This window comes from Lissotriton helveticus, chromosome 7 (genome assembly GCF_964261635.1).
Source record: "Lissotriton helveticus chromosome 7, aLisHel1.1, whole genome shotgun sequence".
In the NCBI taxonomy this organism is placed as follows: Eukaryota; Metazoa; Chordata; class Amphibia; order Caudata; family Salamandridae; genus Lissotriton; species Lissotriton helveticus.
The window spans coordinates 1,008,916,068-1,008,935,689 of record NC_136068.1 but is presented as its reverse complement, the minus strand read 5'-3'; the positions used below and the strand labels follow the sequence as shown (position 1 = coordinate 1,008,935,689).

Sequence of the window (19,622 nt, the reverse complement as noted above, 5' to 3'; positions counted from 1 at the left end):
AGCTAGCTCTGTACCTACTATACAAAAGTAAGGTATAGTGTGCACAAAGTCCAGTGGATCCTCAGAGGCTATACAAAGGCTAAAGTAATTACCACAAACTCATTTGTGGTAGTGTGGGCGTGCAGTTAGGTTTATCAGAAGGCTGTGTCAAACATTTGTTGTACACACAGGCAATAAATAATTAGACACCCAATGACTAAATCCAAGACCAATTGTTTGTAAAAAAAAATTGTATATTTATTTTCTAGAACCAAAGATACTTTGCTGCAGAAAAAAGTTTTGCACCATCACTTTTCTCAATATCAAGTGGACACAGTGCATTTTTCAATCAGTACAATGTATTCCTAAGGGAGGAAACAAAATCAGTAATTTGTAGGTAATTAAACGAGTTACAGCATTACGTTTTCGGATCAATAATCAGCACCAGGGAACGATCAGTTAAGTAACAAAACTGCACTATCAGCGGCACTGGGGAGGCCGGGTGCATAGGTCAAACTCAGGGCCTTGTGGTAATGTTATCCAATGGAGAAAGGGAGCAATCCAAGTGGTACTACCTGCAGTTAAGTAGCACTGTTTTGGAACCCAGTCTCTTGGGCTTAAGGTAAGCATGGCAGCACCAAACTTACATCTCCAGCAGCACAGGTGCAGCCGAGTTCAGACTACGAACACAGCGTTGGGCGCCCATCAATAGGGAATTTCGAACTTGGAAAAAGCCTACAGGCTCAGGTCAGGTGGCCGATTGATGGAAACCTACAGCTGCACAGGTTAAGCAGGGATGTGCTGGGGATTTGTGACAGTCGGTAGATCTCCCCTAAGCCCAGGGGCTCTCTAGGTGCGAAGGCAGGAGGGGGTTAATGTGCAGAGGCTACAGGCGTCAACGTGGAGTAGGACAGGGGTCAACGTACGAGGGACTCTTGCCCAGGATCACTGTGGAACCTTTTATGGACCGGATTCGGGTGCAGAGGGGGTCGACTTTGTGCTTCCACAGGCAGATCAGAGTTGAGTCTTGAAGCTTGGTTTGACAGGTCAGATGTCCTTGGGAGATAAGGAGTCTTTAAGGCAGGCAGTCCTCCCAGGGTTTTGGAGGGCCTTAGTCTGAGGGGCCAAGTAGTGCAAAGTTCGAAGTACTCAGACAGGCTGGCAGAGATGGGAGCGTGGTAGTCGCTGGAGCTCCTTGTGCACGGATCAGCTTTTTTCCTCTTCGTAGGTTATCAATAATCAGAGGAATAAGGTTCAAGGATGCCCCTAAATACTAGTTTTAGGGGTGTTACAGGGGTCCAAAGGTAGGAGCCAATGGGCAACTTACCTTTAGGGCGACTACAACCTTTGTATGTCCACTACCTCTGGGGATTGAGGATACTCCTAACCCTATTGGCTAAAATCTTCCAAAACAATATAGTGGATTTTCAAAAGAGGGGGTCACTTAGGCTCAGAACACCTATGGGGTTGTCCTTGCCAAAAGGGGACGCCTCTCCGGCTTACTAGCTTTGCCGCCGACATTGGAGCCAAAAGTGGGGCTTGGTTGGGATGGGGGGGGGGGGGGGGGGGGGGGGGGGACCGGCTTCTCCACTAACTGGAGAGGCCCTGGTCAGCATAACAAAAGACAGGAAGCTTTGGAGGCTCACTGGCCTTCAATGCTGTTCCTGCTTGGGGGTATGTGTGAAGCACCTCCACCCAGAGCAGGCTTTGTTTGACCCACAAAGGCTAAAGGCTTCCACCTCAAGGGGGTCAGAAACATGTCTGGAAGTGGCAGGCTGGTGCATTTATTAATGAATCCAGCACTGACAGTGTGGGCTTATTAATCGGATATGTTTCGTATCAAACATCTGGGAATTCGACGAAGCCATAATGGAGCTTTGGAACTAGTAGTGACGAGTTACAAGCCCATGTACTCAGTAAGGCTTCACCTTGCACTTATGTCCAAATATGGCCTTAATAGGTGCATATCTGCTCATGCAGTTATGCCCTCACATGAGGTATAGAGCACCCTGCCTTAGGGCTGTAAGACCTATAGGGATTACTTACCTCCACCTCTTACTTTGCTGGTAGGCCTGGTACACAGGGATATGTGCCAGGTCAACTCTTCACTTACCTGCACCAAAAACATGCAGGCTGCAGTGGCAGTGTGTTTGGTGAGGGGTCTCTTAGGGTAGCAAATACATGCTGCAGCCTTCAGAGAGCCTATCTGGTCACAAGGCCCATGGTACCACTGGTACCTCTTACAAGGGACGTATATGTGGGCCAGAGGTGTGCCAATTGGGGTAAAAAAGGTACAGTTTTGGAGAAAAACACAGGCACTGGGAACCTGTTTAGCAGGGACCCAGCGCACATCAGTCAAAGATGCATCTGAATCAGGCAAAAAGTGTGCGCTGGGAGGGGGGTGGAGGGGTTACTCTGCCAAAAGTAGTACTTTCCTACAGGAGACTCCGTCAGGTACCTCTTCCTTGATGTTCTTAAATGAATTTCGTACAATCTTTCAGCAAACTTCTTACTAACCTTTTTTCCTCATATTGGAGAGCCTTCAGCCAAGCATTCAGATCCAAAGAATCTGAAGATGGTGCCAAAGGCGGGTGTTTCCAGGGAGGGCGTACAACGTTACAGGAAGCACTAAATGGGGGGGGGGGGGGGGGGGAGTTGATGCCCAATATCTTGCATTTGTTTCGCTTAGAGATACTGGCATTGTAAACAGCAATGTCTTGTGTGTTAGAGTGTATGCATGTGGTGTAAAGTGGAATTATGTGCGTTATATCAGATTAGTTAGTTGTGGAATTGTGTGATGTGCAGTGGAGTGGATTTGTGGAGTGGAATTATGTGGCATGGTGTGCTGTGGAATTATGTGGATCGTAATTATGCGGTACTGAGTGGAATTGTGTGTTATGGAGTGGAATTATGTGGAATAGTATTTTGCCTTGTGGATCGATATCTTTACAGCGACCATGGTAGTACTGTATACTAAACTACACATTAACACCAGAGGCCACATATGGATGAATGGCAAAAGCAGAGCGCAGCTATGACCGCAAACGTACAAGTAGTCCGCTTACTCAATTCATAATATTCATTTAGATCACAAAGATCACATTTCGATTGGGAGTGTATACACCCTTTTAGCCACAGTACTTGGCCTATATATAAAAGTTCTAAATTTGAGTTCAGGGCCATATAAAGTAAATAAAAAAAACTATTATATTCTCATATATAAAACATTCATTTTGTTCTTAAGATTTTAAAATATCTATTTTGGATAGTATAAAATGTGCTTCCACCAATGGGCCATAGAATGAGCAACATGTCTTTCAGATACACAACAGTATTTACAGCACTCCGACTGGACTTCTATAACTGTAACCGCACTTGTACAAAAACAGGTTTCCATTAATCATTACACTGCCAATATTAGCATTGGCCTAACCATTTTGTACATCAACTCTATTCTTTTTGTTGATAACTGGATTTAATGGCCCCAGAGTTATGGCATTTTGTCACAAATTGACCACATCCAGCTTAGGAATTTGGCAGTCTGCTTACTAATGTACAGACTTGCAATTTATTGGAGGCTATATTGCTGATTGTACAAGACCGTTGTCTCAAAGCCTCTAATGCCCAACATCTGTTAGAGAAACATCCAATATCAACTAGGGTCATGCAAGCTAATAAAATACTTCCAACAAACGTGGCTATATCCGTCACAATAAATAAACTAGGAATCCATTCAAGATCACACTACATATGAAAAATACAAAGAAAATGGTTTGTCAGGGAAAATGTATCTAGCTACAGCATGGCATGTTTATTTGAAGTTTACATGCATGCATCCAATAAGATGGATATACAGATCGTTTTTTAGGTCTCGCCTGTCGATGCGCATGCGCATCGAGCAAGCGAGACTATAGGGGCTCATCCACACTTTATCTAACTTGCAAGGAATCGTGGCGATTCCTTGCAGTGCCCGTGACTTTTAAGCTCAATGCGCATGTGCATTGAGCTTAAAAGCGCGTGCACAGCCGCCCGCATTCCTCCGACACCTTTGAAGTGAAGCTTAGCTTCACTTCAAAGGCCCGGCTTGTTCACACCCACATGCCGCTCCGCCCCCTCCCCTGAGTCATCCTGCCTGCCCCTTCCCGCCATGTCGCATTTCTCCCCCCCCCCCTCCCCTCTCTTCCCTCCGTCTTGGTTCTTTTGTCGATGTTCTTGTTTTCCTTCTTTTTATATACGTGTGTACGTTTTACAGTAATTTGAAAAGTGTTTCTGCACCTATTCCAAGTCCGCCTCTGTGGAAGAAACAACACAAAGTCAAATTTTTTCACAATTAAATGTGCCGTTTCTATTTTTGGAATTGTTGTTCTTACTGCCAGTGTTATTAGTCTGGCAAGTTTTGGTGGTGACATGTTTACTTTTCCTGCTTCTTGTTTTTTTAAAGAGGTTTAGGCTTGCAGGAAAAACATTTTTAAAAATGTAACGATCGCACCAGCTTGTGTCTGCTTTGCCGGTGCTTATTACCTGTTGCCGCCCGTGGTCCGTTTCACAGTACGCGGTGTTTTTCTCTGCCCGGGAAGTGTTTGGAAGTTAGACTGATTAACTATTAGTGGACAACTCCTCGTCCAAGCCGAAACTAGCAGTCTCGCACCTCGTTGTTGGAGTCGGAGGAGTGGCACTTAAACACATCCTGTCTTCCCTGTACTTTACTCATCTACGCTCTGCCATCTAGCGGTTACTCACTTGATAGCAGCGTTCTGTGTTCCTGTTAAGAGCATTTTCTGTTGCATTGAATTGCTTAAAAAATACGGGCTTATTGTTAGTATTTATAAAACTAATCAAAACAAAGCAAGCAAAAATAAAAAGTATATTTTTTACTACTTACATTATATTAACCTAAAATGTAATCCCGAAGAGTCCCTAAAATGAGTTACTCCCCATCTTATGAGAGAGAAATTGTGTATTTAACTTGAAGCATTTTACACATCTTCCATAACAGAATTCATAGTGAATGAGTGGATGGATGGATACTCTTAATAGATTTTACTATCATCTTAGAATTTAGTTCTGTGTCATCTTGGGTTTTTACAACTTGATCTCTGGCGAGTCAGTGTTGTAATTACTTTGATGCAACATCTCTTCTAGGATGTACTTAGTGACAGAGCAATTACAAATCTTTGCAAAGCAAATTAAGCTATCATCAGTGGGTTGGAGAGGTTGCTTCAAATGAGACTTCAGATAAAGCTGAACGATGCTCATAATAGCAAGACCCGACTAATAAGCTATAAATCCAACAGTAGACATTCATTACAGGACTGTAACTACTCCGGTTGCATGTACTAATTTCACCAATCAATCTTGCCACCACATCCACCACCACATCCACCACCACATCCACCACCGCATCCACCGCCACATCCACCGCCACATCCACCACCACCACATCCACCACATCCACCACCACATCCACCGCCACCACTACATCCACCACCACTACATCCACCACCGTATCCACCACCACATCCACCGCATCCACCATGACATCCACCGCCACATCCACCACCGCATCCACCACCACATCCACCACCACATCCACCACCACATCCACCACCACATCCACCACCACCGCATCCACCACCACCGCATCCACCACCACTACATCCACCACCGCATCCACCACCACCGCATCCACCGCATCCACCATGACATCCACCGCCACATCCACCGCCACATCCACCGCCACATCCGCCACATCCACCACCGCATCCACCACATCCACCACCACATCCACCACCGCATCCCACCACATCCACCACCGCATCCACCACCACCGCATCCACCACCACTACATCCACCACCGCATCCACTCACCCTCAACACCTCACCCTCACACAGTGCAATAGGTCTCACAGGATTTTTAGTTAAAGCTTTTACAAATGTTTATTGCTTTTTTGATTTGTAATTCTTTAGCATTGGCTACAAAAAATAAAAATGCAAAAGATTTACAACAAAAAACCCATAAACAATTCTAAATGCACTAACTCTAATGCTGCGAGACCTATTGCATTTCCAATGCTTGTATTTACATGCTGCTATGAACTGAAAGCATACACATCGATTAAGTCACTGTACATCGAATATGTAAATAAAAATACAAATTAGGTGAACCAGAAGTCACAATACAAAAGCTGAGGTATTCTGCCTTCACCAATCCAAATAAACCAAGCTCAGAACTTCCATGTAAGGTAAGATTACAATAGGAGTACTGAAAAGATTTATTGGTGTAGGTGCATACATCGTGAAGCATGAGGGTAAGTCAGCAATTTAGTATACATTTGGATTAAAATGTGCCTAAAAGGTAAAGGGGAAGTGTACTACGGGGGAAAGAGAATGAGACAAGTGGGCACCAGGAAGTAAATGGGCCAAGTGTGCAATGGGAATTGAGAGCAGAAACATGCACTATGAAAATGGGCCCTGTGTACATGGAGGAGAGGAACGGAACAATTCCGTACAGCGAACGAAGAGACAGACTTGAGACAATAAAGGAACTACTGTTCGAAGGGAAAAGCCTACTACCATGAGAGGGGCATCAATGCATTAGGAAGGGTGTGCAAGATATGGAAGGTAAACCTAGGTGTGTAGAATAGAGGGATTGTGTGAACCGGAAAGAGGCCAGGTGTGCATGGCAGTAAAAAAAAAAAAAAAAGGGGGAGGGTGACTACAAAAGATTGCAGAAACGCACATAGGAAAGAAAAGAGGACAATTCATGAAGGGGTTGGTGCACGTGTGTTCCAAGTAGAGATTGAGAAAGTGTGCAGAGTTTAAGTAATGTGCACCAGGAAGTAAATCATTAGGTGAAGTGTGAGGCACAAGGAGTCCGTCTATACACTGAAGGAAATATTGTGACCCAGAAAGAGTCGAAGCCTTCAGAGACAAAACGGTTCACTTATGTATTACTCCAGGGGAGACAGTCAAGTTGCACCCGGAACCGCGGAAGCCTTTCAAACCCTCCCAAGTAACCTGGTAGCTCCACAGCTCACCCACATCCATGGCTCGCTATGGAAAATAACGGTTGAGGCTACGTCCAGTTAAGTGAACCAGAAGAGCAGGAATTCAGCTTCACCTAGAGGCAGCCACACCGCTGCAAAATGAGGCTGAAAGGGCGCGACTTACGGGCGAAATCAGGCACGACAAAAATCAAGAGCCACTCTGTCGTGAAGCACGACTTTGAGAACAAGCACAATATATTTGTCGAAAGTAACCAAAACCAGAAAAAAGAAACATATGGCGCTTTGCCGATCGCAATGCACAACAAATAGAAGAAAGGCAGGCCGCTATGGAGGCATGCCGCACTGATAAAATGAATACATTTTTAAAAACGTTGCGGGAAAGCCGGATGCAGGCAGGAGAAAGGCATCTAAGAAAATAGTGCTCCCATGCTATAATTCAAAGGTGCAGAGTAGCAGCACATGTAACATGTAATCATCCTCATGGGAGGTTAAAAGAGAAAAGGAGTTACTAAGGAGGGACTACTGAGACTATTAACAAATGAAAAGCCACCATTTACAAAGGACAGTAACCAGAACAAATTAAAAAAAGGGGCGGAAAGTGGGCGGAGCTTCATGCCCATATCCTGAATACAGCATGTCTCGAAAAACAGCGCAAGCGTTGCCTAGGCAAGACCTGGAAATCGAGGGTTTCCAAAAAGTGGAGAATTCCGGACCCAACCACTAGATGGCAGAATAATCCACATAATGTGAATCCAGAAAACATTCATGCTGCAAAAATGGGTTAATGGCTGTTTAGCAACTTAATATAGGTATACTTCAAACTCCTTTTGGAAATCAGAAAGTGTGCGATTTGCTGCAACTAAACTTCTTTGAATATCAGATTTGAGAGTATCTCAAAGTATAAACTTAAATGTGCCTGGCTAGATCAGATGAATTCGCATTAATCCATTCAGAGAAAAGAAAAATGTTACACTGTTAAGTATGTGTTCATACATAGCATGTGGTGCTGTAGATTCAAATGCGCTGCCCCTGACATGCCATCTAGTGTTGGGATGGGACTTTTGAAATGGTTTTTCATCAGAGAAAGGCCTGCAAGTCACATTATGCACCAACTCAGATCGGTTTCACAGAGCAGGTGAAAGTATGTATGGAATAGCACCTGCCGCGGTATGGTGCATCATGCGTATCATCGAAAAAAGATGAACAAAAGTAGAGATGTGCAAATAGAGCTGGAAGGTGGGTGGGCGCAAATATATATATGAACAGAGGCTCTGAGTGACATTTTCCTACTGTAGAATGTTACTGTAGTTAAACATGCTCTGAATAGACTAAGGGAGAACCTGCAACTAGCAATGGTTACCAACTCACTCCCTCCTGAAACCAGGCTCATCTCCTCCACTCTTCTCTTTTAGAAAGAAGTTAAAGCTATCCTCATGGCTAAATACACTTGAACTGCTACTTTTGATCTTTTAAGACTCTGCGTCGATTTGGACTACCTGTTTGATCCCTTTGCACATGTGTTTTACTTGTATTATTGACCTACCTGATTGTTCATGCTCCCTCTTATTTGTACTACTTGCATTGATGACCAACCTTCTTAACTATGCTCTCTCGTGTACCCACCCTACCACTCACTTACCCCTTGCCTTTGTAAAGCGCTGTTATCTGCAAAGATCTTGTTCGCGCTATATAAAACTTTCAAAATAAAATAAATAAAATGTGGATAATGAAGATGTCTGAAATTAAGTTCTTAAATCTGTCCACCTCACTATGGACTGCTGGCAGGCTAAAATGTTCACACAATAGTGCTTAGTTAAAGTGTGTGAGGTCGACCAAGGCGCTGCCTTACCAGGATGTTACAGAGAAAGGCCATGGTTGTTGTCTTGCTTGTAGCGTGAGCCCAGTGGGTAACAGGGAGGGCTCTATCAGTTTTCTGGTAGCAAGTTTGGATGCCCTTTAATATCGATTTGACAATTCAGACCTTTGAAAAAGTCTGACTTTTGTGAGGTTTTGCAAAAGCAACAAAAGCTGACGACCTGCAGAAGAGATTGGTCCTGGTGACATTATACATGATAGTGGTTTAACATCTAGGGTGTAAAGGATTTTCTCCGATACAGTCTGGCTGGGGGAATAAAGCATGGCAGCTCTACTGTTTGGTTGAGGAGGAATGAGGAAGCCACTGAAGAACTTTGGGATTGGTTCTGTGAACAACCCTGTCCTATGAATGAAAGGTACTTTATTTATGACAATCTGCAACTCACTGATATGTCCCAGAGAGGTTATGGCTATAAATTACTTTCCAAGAAAGGAATTACAATGGGCAAGAACGTGAGGGCTCAAAAAAGGGGCCCACGAGTCTTGTATGGATTATGTTGAAGTTCCATAGTGGGAGACCTGGTTGGGGTGTGTTCTCTGGGAGGGATAACTAGTGAGGCCCTCTGTGAAGGCATTCATTACAATGAGGCAATACAGGATAGTTCCCCGTTTTACGTGTATGGGGCCACACAACCTAAATACAGTCATTTAGAAGTGTGGGTGAGGACAGCAGACTATGTCCTGGACACTGGTTTTAGGAGGTTCAAGCGATAGGTGATGCAATAATGATCAACCTCATCCATTTTGCGGCACAGTAGGCCCACTTGGTAGGTCTACAAAATTCCTACAGAATGTCTATGCATTCCTGTGGCACGTCTAGGTACCCAAACGCTAAGACCACTGGTGCCAAATCACTAGATTGAGTTGCATGGGATTTAGGTGTCTGGTCTGGCATTGTTTGAATGTTAGAATGTCCAACCTGTCGAGGAGTTTCTCATGGGGGTGACTAATATCTTGAAGAGTGTTGCATACTGGGGCTGTGTGGACGACCTGGATAAGTGTTAAGAAATGTTTGACATGTTCTGAATCGTGTAGAAGAGTGAGATGGAAAAGCATAGGCAGAGATCTGACCAGTTCATCGGTAGTGCATTGCCCATGGACAGTGGGTACCTGGAGTAAAGTATTGGCATTTAATTTTTTGATGGCAGTGAGCAGGCCCATCAGTGGTGTGCCCCTATGCTGGGAGAACTGGTGTAGGACTTGCAGGTTGAGTATCCACTCATGCATTTGATTTGTCCCTTTGTAGCAGACATCTATTTTCCTGCCTTTGTTACTGTCCATGTAGGAATCCCTGGCATACCCTCTGCCTGCTTGCTAGTGGAAATGCTGCTGCCGTCTTTTGTATGATTGGGTGGGATCATAGGAGGCAGCCTTGATGAAAAGAGCTTTTGGATCCCCTGGGTTTGAAGAGCATCCAATTTGGCATTTCATTTGCCTGCAGCAGCTCATCAACCTGGAACCCAAATAGGTATTCCCCTATCATAGGACAGATTGAGGAGATGCTGTTGGCCCTCTAGCCTAAATCCCAAAATGCAGAGCCTGGTACAGCCTTTAGTAAGGACGCTATTAACCACTTGGGAGGCTGTGTTTGCATCATTGAGGATAGAGAGCACAATTTATGGCAGCATGGAGATGGCCTTTCCCCCTAACACCATCTCCCCTCCTTTTTGTTTACTTAACTCTTCATGTAAATGTTTCACGATCTCTTGCATTTCTTCCAACTACAGCCTATCAGAGTGGGAGGGGAGGTCCATGGAGATAATGCATTAGAGATTAGCCTCCTTACAGCCAAGTTCTTGCAAGAGGCAGACCGCTTTTTGCACTCTCTATAAGACAGTGGGGTGTCCCGTGGCTTGAGCAGAAGCCTGCTTGCAGGCAGTGTGCATGACCAGGGAGTAGGTCGGACATGGACCCAGATGTACACAGGGTCACTGTGGGAGGGTTTATAATCTCCTCGTGTTTGCTTTATAATTTGGACGCAAATGGTGTTACTACCCTGGCCTTTACAGTCAGATTTGAGCATGCCCTTTAATAGGCAGACTTTAACATTGTTACAATGAGGAAATAGTCTTCCTCATGGAGGGAGAGCACAACCACATTCTAGATGGTGGCCGTCTTCCGGATATCATGGTAGACCGAGGCATCATCTGATGAGATGCCCGGACAGGATAATTAATGGCTAAGGTCTGCCTCGTCTGGGGGTCAATATCTTAGCTGACCCAAAGGTGGCTGAAATGGTGGCATAAGGATAGTCAGGGCCTAAGGGGCTGCCTGGGTCATAAGTATGGAGGTCCCTCTGGGGATTATGGTGAAGGGAGTAGAGGTGGTGCACATGCTCGTTGTGGTGGAGGCGACGGTGGTGGCGGAGGACAATGGTGGTGGAGGTCAAAGTGGATACAGGGGAGGCTTGTGCCCATGTCTGTTTTTTGGGAATAGGAACCTTGGTGGGCCTCCCATGCAGGTCACTTCTCAAATGCCAAACTCCTCTTACGAGGCATAGTTTTAGTAGGTTTTTGTGGGGCTCTTTTGCAGAAATCTAACGAGTAAAATAATGAATAAAGACAGGCTTCGGCCGAGGCCCTCCTATAGTCTTTAAGGGATCAGCTGTTCAGACTTCAAAGCTGGTCATTGAGGGTGTCTGATGTCGAATGCTTCAGAGTCAACAGTGGCCTAGGCTCCGGCATCAAAGGGGCCTTGGACTATGAGTGGGGTTAAGGCTAGTCAGTTGTCTTGGGCTGGCTGGATGGAGGGTGAAGACCCTTAGTGCGGTCCTTCTTAGGTTCAGGACTCTTCCGGTGAGGACTTGAATCTGAAGGTGGCAGAGGTCCTGGAGGCTGTGGCACTTTTGGCACAAGGGATGGACACCGGACTCAATTGGAAACGGTGCTCTGCCTCAACAGTAAGCCTCCGATGAGTTTCAGAGCCCCTTTGGTACACATCCAAACCAGATGGTAGGAAAAAACCTAAAGGGGTCAATACCCATGCGCATTGCCCACTAAAGGTGCAGTCACAGTGCATCCTTCGACTAAAAGCCTTTCTTCGAAGAACAAGTTGCAAATGCTCGAGCCTAACACTGGATAGCAGAAGGATGCAATGCATGGGTATCTACAGAACATACCACAAGCATACAATTTCTATTCAAAATTCTATGCTGTATTTTTTCAACACAAATGAGACCAAACTACAAGAGACATATGCATCAGCGCACAACTACCTAGAAAAAAGCCTCCTCCAATTGTCTATTATCCGGTGATGACACTCAAACTGAAACATGTTAGCCTTGTGCAGAATGCTCAAATCTCTCGAGCGTACCAGCAACTTAAACTAAACCATTAAAACCCTGAGAGACTGTACCAGATTGATTAAAGAAGGCGGTTAATAATTCTTACCGGGGTACTTTTGTGAGCAATTTCTCCAGGAGTGGGCCAGTTCGTGGCATCACCAAAATCTCCAACCTATGAAAGCAATGCATAAAAAGGGTTACAGGATCTACTAACAGCATCTGATGTTCACGTACATTTGACATAGTACAAAAAGGTTACAGGTTCTACAATCTGCATCTGGTATTCACATACTTTTGTTCGAACACAATAAAGATAAAAGATTCTTGGTGGAGATCCAGTAACGGCTAGTTCAATGCTCCCTTCAACTCCCAAATAGCCCAGAAACAACTTCTTGAAAGCTATTTAAAGCTGTGCAATGCTGGTCATAGCAAGTACGTTTTCCAGCTGGGCAGCTTCCCATTAATGAGCCACTTCCTAGTGCAGCTACACTCTAGTGTTGATTTATGCAGTCACATCAATTTACCAGATCAATGCATATCAGTAGTATTTTGAAAGATTGACAATAGGCTGATAGGAAGGTACTGGGAACAGTGCTATGAACCTGGAATAAGTGATCTTAAAAGTAATATCCTAATGTTCTGGATTTGTTCTCATGGGGGTAAATTTCCGAAAGGAGGGAAAAATGTTAATATGTCCCATCCCTATAAAGTCTGGTTCTGTGTTGCCGTGTTCATAACGGACTTGTAAAACATGAGCAGAATGTAAAACAAGCATTTGCAATGCAATAGGTTTCACATTCACACGACTTTGAGCTATTGGCATTGTAAAGGACAATGCCTTTTATTTATGTTTTGAGTTTTAAAACAAATAAAAGGCAATCATTTATAATACTAATAAACTCGCAAATGCAAGACCTATTGCATTGCAATGAAGAACTTTCTCGAACGCTTTTTAGATTGTAAATATCAGAGGAAGAGACCGGCCTGCGACGTCTTCAGAGTAGTGATAAATAGAGTAGTTAAGAAGATGTGTAAGTGTAGTAAATTACACAGTGAAGTGAGCGTTACATATGATACGAGCTATAAACACTAACAAAGCGCTCAAACACCTTTCGCTCTGATTACACGGTCACGGCTCAGGAGGAAGCAGGGGAGCTACTTCCTGCCCTCGCCATGATGTGAGTGTGCAGTTGCTTAATGTCATTGCTATCTTTGGCCTAATAAAAACCACTCCAGCTGTAATAGGGCCCTGGCATCACCTCCTGGTGCAGGGTGGACAGTGCTTTATGGCAGGCATGGAGGGAGGGAGGGATGGTCTCGGCTGCAGCTTCAGCCTCCTACAGTGCACCTGCTATTACTAGTGAACGAGAGGCACTGAGTTGGTGGCATAGTTGGTGGCGGTACTGGTGGCACTGGCAACAGTGGCAGCAACAGGCGGCACCGGCAACAGAGGCGGCACCGGCAACAGAGGTGGTATTGGTGGTGATGGAGGCATTGGTGGTGACGGAGGTGGTAGTTTGCTGGTATTGCTACTGGTGGCATTTCTGGTGGTACTGGTGGCATTGGTGGTGGTACTTGGGATATTGGTAGTGGTGGTGGTATTGGAAGTGGTTTTGGTGGTGGTACTGCAGGTGGTGGTGGTGGTGGTATGGGAGGTGGTATTGGCAGTGGTACTGGTGGCATTGGTGGTGGTATTGGTGGTGACATTGGTATAGTTGGTGGTGGTGACATTGGTATAGTTGGTGGTGGTAGCGGTAGTGGTGGAGGTGTGGAGGTATTGGTGGTAGTGGTGGTGGTAGTGGTGCTGGTGGTGGTGGTGGTGGTGGCACTGGCGGTGATATTGGCAATGGCGGTGATATTAGAAGTGATATTAGAGGCGGTGGTATGGGTGGTGGTGGTTGGCAGTGGTGGTGGTACTGGTGTTAATAAATGAATATGCTACTTACCAGTATGCATCTGTTCTTGGCATGTAGGGCTGCTAACATTCATATCTAGTGCATAGATCGCCGCCTAGTGTTGGGTCCGGATGATTGCACATTGTTGTCCTGGAAGAGTCTTCGAAGTATCACGAGATAGGTGGCTCCTCCCCTGGACTACAGTGCGCATGGGCATCGGCTCCATCCCCAGATTGTTTTTAGCCATTGTGGCAGAGATGGAGTGAAATAGTGTAAAGGATGTCCATGCTAATGATGAATGCAAGAGAGTGTCTGCAGCCGCTACGGGCACCGGGGAGGAGGGCGGGCGATATGAATGTTAGCAGCCCTACATGCCAAGAACAGATGCATACTGGTAAGTAGCATATTCAGTTCGAGGCATGTGGGCTGCTAAATTCATATCTAGTGCATAGAATACACAGCAGTCCCTCCATTAAGGGCGGTTGCCCGTGCCAGCTGCAGAAGCTTGAAAAAGTGTCTTGAGAACAGCCTGTCCCACAGCTGCTTGCTGTTTGGAATGCACATCTACGCAGTAATGCTTGGTAAATGTGTGTGGTGTAGACCATGTGGCTGCTCTACAAATGTCTTCTAAAGGAATGTTCCCCAGGAAAGCCATGGAGGCCCCCAATTTGCGTGTGGAGTGCGCTCTTGGGGGTATTGTTAAAGTGCCTTTTGATAACAGATTTGAATGCATTTAACAATCCATCTGGCTATTCCTGCTTTGGAAATGGGGTTGCCTTTGTGTTGTGCGGAGAAGGCAACAAAAAGTTGTTGTGTCTTCCTAAAGGGTTGTGTTCTGTCAATGTAGTACATTAGCGCCCTCCTAACGTCTAATTTATTTATTTAATGGTTTTGTTAAGCGCGTAGTAACTCGAAAGAGCATCCCAGCGCTGACCTGCTTCTTCCGGGGTTTCTGCCGTCTGGTGTGATTATGTTTGGGGAAAAAGGGAGGTCTTAAGGGTTTTTCTGAACTGGAGATAGTTCGGTTCTGTCCTGAGTCTTCGTGGGAGAAGGTTCCAATATTTAGCAGTGTGGACCGAAAACCGACGGCCGCCAGTCTTAGCTTTTTTTACTCTGGGAGCCGAGATGAAATTTTCTGTACTGGATCGAAGGTCTCTTTTCGTTTTATAGGGATTTAAGATTTCTTTGAGAAGAGGGGGGCCGTTGTTGTTGAGGGTCTTATGGGCCAAGCAGAGCGCCTTAAAGATGACCCTCTCTCTCACTGGGAGCCAGTGGAGGGATTTAAGAGCCGGTTTGGCGGATGATCTTCCTGGTGTTCCTGTGAGTAGGCGGGCGGCGGTATTTTGGACTTTTTGTAGTGTGTTCATGGTGGCTTCAGGAGCTCCCAAGTAGATGGCGTTGCAGTAATCTAGTCTTGCCAGGATTAGACCCTGAATGAGAAGCCTTCTTGCGGTGTCGGGGAGCAAGGGGAAGATCTTCCTGCAGGCTCTAAGTAACCCGAAACAAATTCCTGCTGTCTTTTTAGCCTGGGTTCTGAAACTCATATCTTTCTCGATCCATACCCCGAGGCTCTTAACCTCTTCCTTGGGAACAGGAGGGTCACCTAGGCAACTGGGCCAGAGGTGAGATGGCAAAGATGGTTCCTTATGGCCCATCAGGAGTATCTCGGTCTTAGAACCGTTTAGTTTCAGCGAGGATAGATTCATCCATTGGTGGACTTCAGACAAGCAGCTGTGGAGGTCAGAAGGGGCGTGGTGGGGGTGTGAGAGGGTTACGATCAACTGAGTGTCGTCGGCGTAGTTGATAATTGACACGCCAAACGAGCTGACCCTCTTCTCCAGTGGGGCCATGTATACGTTGAACAACGTAGGGCTCAAGGATGAGCCCTGCGGTACTCCACACCGGAGGGGGATGGTAGGTGAGTGGCTGTCATTTTCCCGCACCTGGAAGGAACGTCCTGATAAGAATGATTCGAGCCATTTCAGGGCCGAACCTTTTATTCCGACTTCTCCCAGTCGGTGAATAAGGGTGGGGTGATCCACAGTGTCGAAGGCCGCACTGAGGTCTAGGAGGATCACTGCCACTGATCCTCCCGTGTCCAGAATGCTTCTGGCCTTCTCCACTGCTGCCAGGAGAGCGATGTCCGTGCCCTGACCTGGACGGAACCCTGTCTGGGAGACCCCTAGAAGGTTGTTACTCTCAAGATAACGTGATAGTTGCTTATTAACCAACTTCTCCGCGATTTTGCTGTTTCCAGGGAGGAGGGAGATGGGCCTATAGTTGGCGAGGTCTTCCGGGTCTAAAGAGGGTTTCTTTAGCAGACCTTTAACTGCTGCCGCTTTCCAGCTAGGGGGGACTATGCCCTCCGAGAGAGAGGAGTTGATCAGGGCCGTGAGGGGAGGGATGATGGTGTTCGACACTTTTTTTAAGAAGCGGAGGGGGGCCGGGTCGAGGGGGGAGCCACTTTTGATTGAGGTCAGGGTTGCTTCTACCTCTTCTGTGGTTACAGGGCCGAAGGCGTCCAGGTAGGGTTGGGGGTACGCCGACGGCGGGGAAGGATTAGCGGAGGTGATGGTGGGATCCTGCTCTGTTTGGGTCTGTATAGGGGGGGGTATAGTGAGAAGAATTTTATGAATCTTCTCATCGAAGAAGGTGGCTAGGTTATTGCATTTGGTTTCAACTTCTTTGGGATCAAGGGCTTTGAGAGGGGGGTCAGGGGCATGGAGCAGTTCTTTGAGAACGGAGTATGTTTCGTGGGCTGAGCAGGCAGCGTTTTTAATCCTGTTCTCATAGTAGCTGATTTTGGTGCTCCGGAGCTCTTTTTTGTAAGATTTTATGGAGGTGCGGAATGATTCCTTTTGTTCCTCGGTTTTTCCTTTCCTCCAAATGCGTTCGTGTCTTTTACACGTCTTACGCAGAAGGTTGAGTTCCGGGGTATACCATGGTGAGGGGTTGACTCTCTTAATGTGTTTCAGAGCATGGGTTTTTGGCAGAATGGCGTCGAGTGATTGGGTAACCCAGGTGTTGAATTCTTTATCCCCTACCAGGGTGTCATGGGGGGGATGGGGAACGTTTTCCATGAGTTTGGCTGCCCAGACTTCTGGTTTCAATTTCTGCCACCGTCTGGTATAAGTATGGATTTTGGGAGGTGGGGGGAGTGGAGTGGTAATGTCCCATATAAGGGAGACCAAAAAGTGGTCCGTCCATGGGAGGGGGATGTGGTCCAACATTTCCAGGTTGGAAATGTTGGAGAAGATAGGGTCGAGCAGTTGCCCTCTATCATGAGTGGCTTGTGGGTTTTTGAGGTTTAGGCCCATTGAAGTGAGGTCCTGAAGTAGTTCATTGGCCAGTTTATCACCCGGGTCCAAGAAATGCACATTCAAGTCTCCTAATAGTAGGTAGTTGGAGCTGGAGGTGCATTTAATGGAGGTCTGGTCAATAATTTTGTCCGAAAAATCTCCTAGGTTGCCCGGAGGACGGTATACCAGTGTTCCTGATAACGAGGTGACTGGGGAGATTTGTATCGTAAAATGGCAGCTTTCATATCCTCTGATGTTGCCGTCAGATGTTCTACAGGTGAGACTGTCTTTAAAGATTATGGCGAGTCCACCTCCCCTTCCCTCTGGTCTGTTCAGTGAGCACATGGCATACCCAGGAGGGAGTGCTAGAACAATGTCGGGGCCACTGCTGGGAGTGAGCCAGGTTTCTGTTAGAAACAAAATGTCTAAGGCATTGTTAGTGATTGCAAGGTTTACTTCATGCGAGTGTTTCACGAGTGATCTGCAGTTAAGTAGGCCTAAATGTAAACCCTTGGGTGTCGAGTTGTGCTCGGCGGGGTCGCAGATGTTGCATCCGGAGAATTGGGTATCTCCATTCAGGATGCGTGAGCAGGAGGGATGTTTGTTAGGGTTTAAAGCCAATAAGTCGTCACGAGTGTAGGACCGGTTGTTGCTGGCTGAGGAGGACAGAGTGGTAGGGCCTGGGGCCGGCTGGGCCCGGACGGGCCCAGACGGGCTTGCCTTTGGCGCGCCTTCGGCGCGCTGACGGCGCGCCCGCTGCGCCCGTCCGCTGCGCTCCCTGTACTGACACATGTTTTTATGGGCAGTTTAGGGGTGTTGGAGGTGAGGGCGTGGCCAACAGGAGTGGGCGTGTCCCGTGGCTCCTCGCGGCGAGTGATGGCGGCAATCAAGCGTTTCCTGACCCTGACAGCGCTTAGATCGGCTGCTTTGGGTTCCCAGGTGAGCGCTAAGGAGTGGTGCCAAGTGCAATTAATAACACGGAATACAGTTTTTAAAAACAGTGAAAATTCAATTTTAAGATAGACAAGACTCCCGGCTTCCGCCTCAGGAGGATCATGTATGAAGCATTCTTTCTGCTACCGTTTGTGGGTTTTGGAAAAATGCAGGCAGGTCAATAGTTTGGTTGATATGAAACTGTGACACCACCTTTGGAAGGAATTTGGGGTTAGTGCGGAGCACCACCCTGTTAGAATGTATTTGGATGAATGGCTCTTGGATAGTGAGCGCTTGCAGCTCACTAACACGTCTGAGCGACGTGATAGCAACGAGAAAAGCCACTTTCCACGTTAGAAACTGAAGTTCGCATGAGTGCAGTGGCTCGAAAGGTGGGCCCATCAGCCTAGTGAGGACCACATTGAGGTTCCACACAGGAGCTGGTGGAGTTCTAGGAGGAATGACTCGTTTCAGCCCCTCTAGGAAGGCTTTAATGGCAGGCACCCTGAAAACAGAGAGGTGCTGCCTATTCTGGAGATAAGCCGCTATGGCGGATAGATGGATCCGAATGGAAGCGTACGCTAGATTGCATTTGTAAAGATGTAACAAATAGCAGATGATGTTAGGAATGGATGCATCTAGCGGGTTGATATTGTTGTCTGTACAGTAAATGACAAATCGCTTCCATTTTGCAGCATAGCAAGCTCTGGTCGTGGGCTTCCGTGCCTCCCGGATGGCCATGCATTCAGGAGGCAGGTTGAGGTAGCCAAATTCTAAGACCTCAGGAGCCAGATCGCCAGATTGAGCTGTTGCGGATCTGGATGCTGAATGTCGCCATGGTTCTGCGTCAAGAGGCTGGGTGTGAGATGCAGCCTTTGATGCGGTACCACGGAAAGTTCCAGAAACGTGGTGTACCATGGTTGGCGTGCCCATGTTGGAGCAACCAGGATGAGAGTCATCGAGTGTTGCTTTAGCTTTTTTGCCACCAGCGGAATGAGAGGCGCTGGGGGAAAAGCGTACGCAAATTTGCCTGACCAGTTCATCCATATCGCATTCCCCTGCGATTCCGGGTGAGGGAACCTGGCGGCAAAGCTTTGGCATTTTGCGTTTTCCCTTGTGGCAAACAGGTCTATCTCTGGATGACCCCACTGCTGGAAGTACGGGTGGAGTTCTGATGGATGTATCTCCCACTCGTGCATTTGATGGCTGTACCTGCTGAGCAGATCCGCCATCTGATTGTCCTTGCCGGGGAGGTGTTCCGCCATGAGGAAAATGTTCCTCTGAATGGCCCACTTCCACATGCTCGGAGCCAGATGAGACAGCTGTGGTGAGTGAGTACCTCCCTGTTTTT

At 46.6% G+C, this 19,622-nt stretch overlaps 1 protein-coding gene across 2 annotated transcripts in view; it reads right to left on the bottom strand.

Annotated features, from left to right (window-relative positions):
• The window catches only part of LARP1 (La ribonucleoprotein 1, translational regulator), a 915,090-nt gene that overhangs the window by 613,089 nt on the left and 282,379 nt on the right, over positions 1-19,622 (bottom strand). For both annotated transcript variants that reach the window (XM_078653680.1, XM_078653681.1), the window contains exon 3: positions 12,251-12,316. In XM_078653680.1, the coding sequence (XP_078509806.1) occupies positions 12,251-12,316 (66 nt within the window). The remainder of the gene's footprint in view (positions 1-12,250; positions 12,317-19,622) is intronic.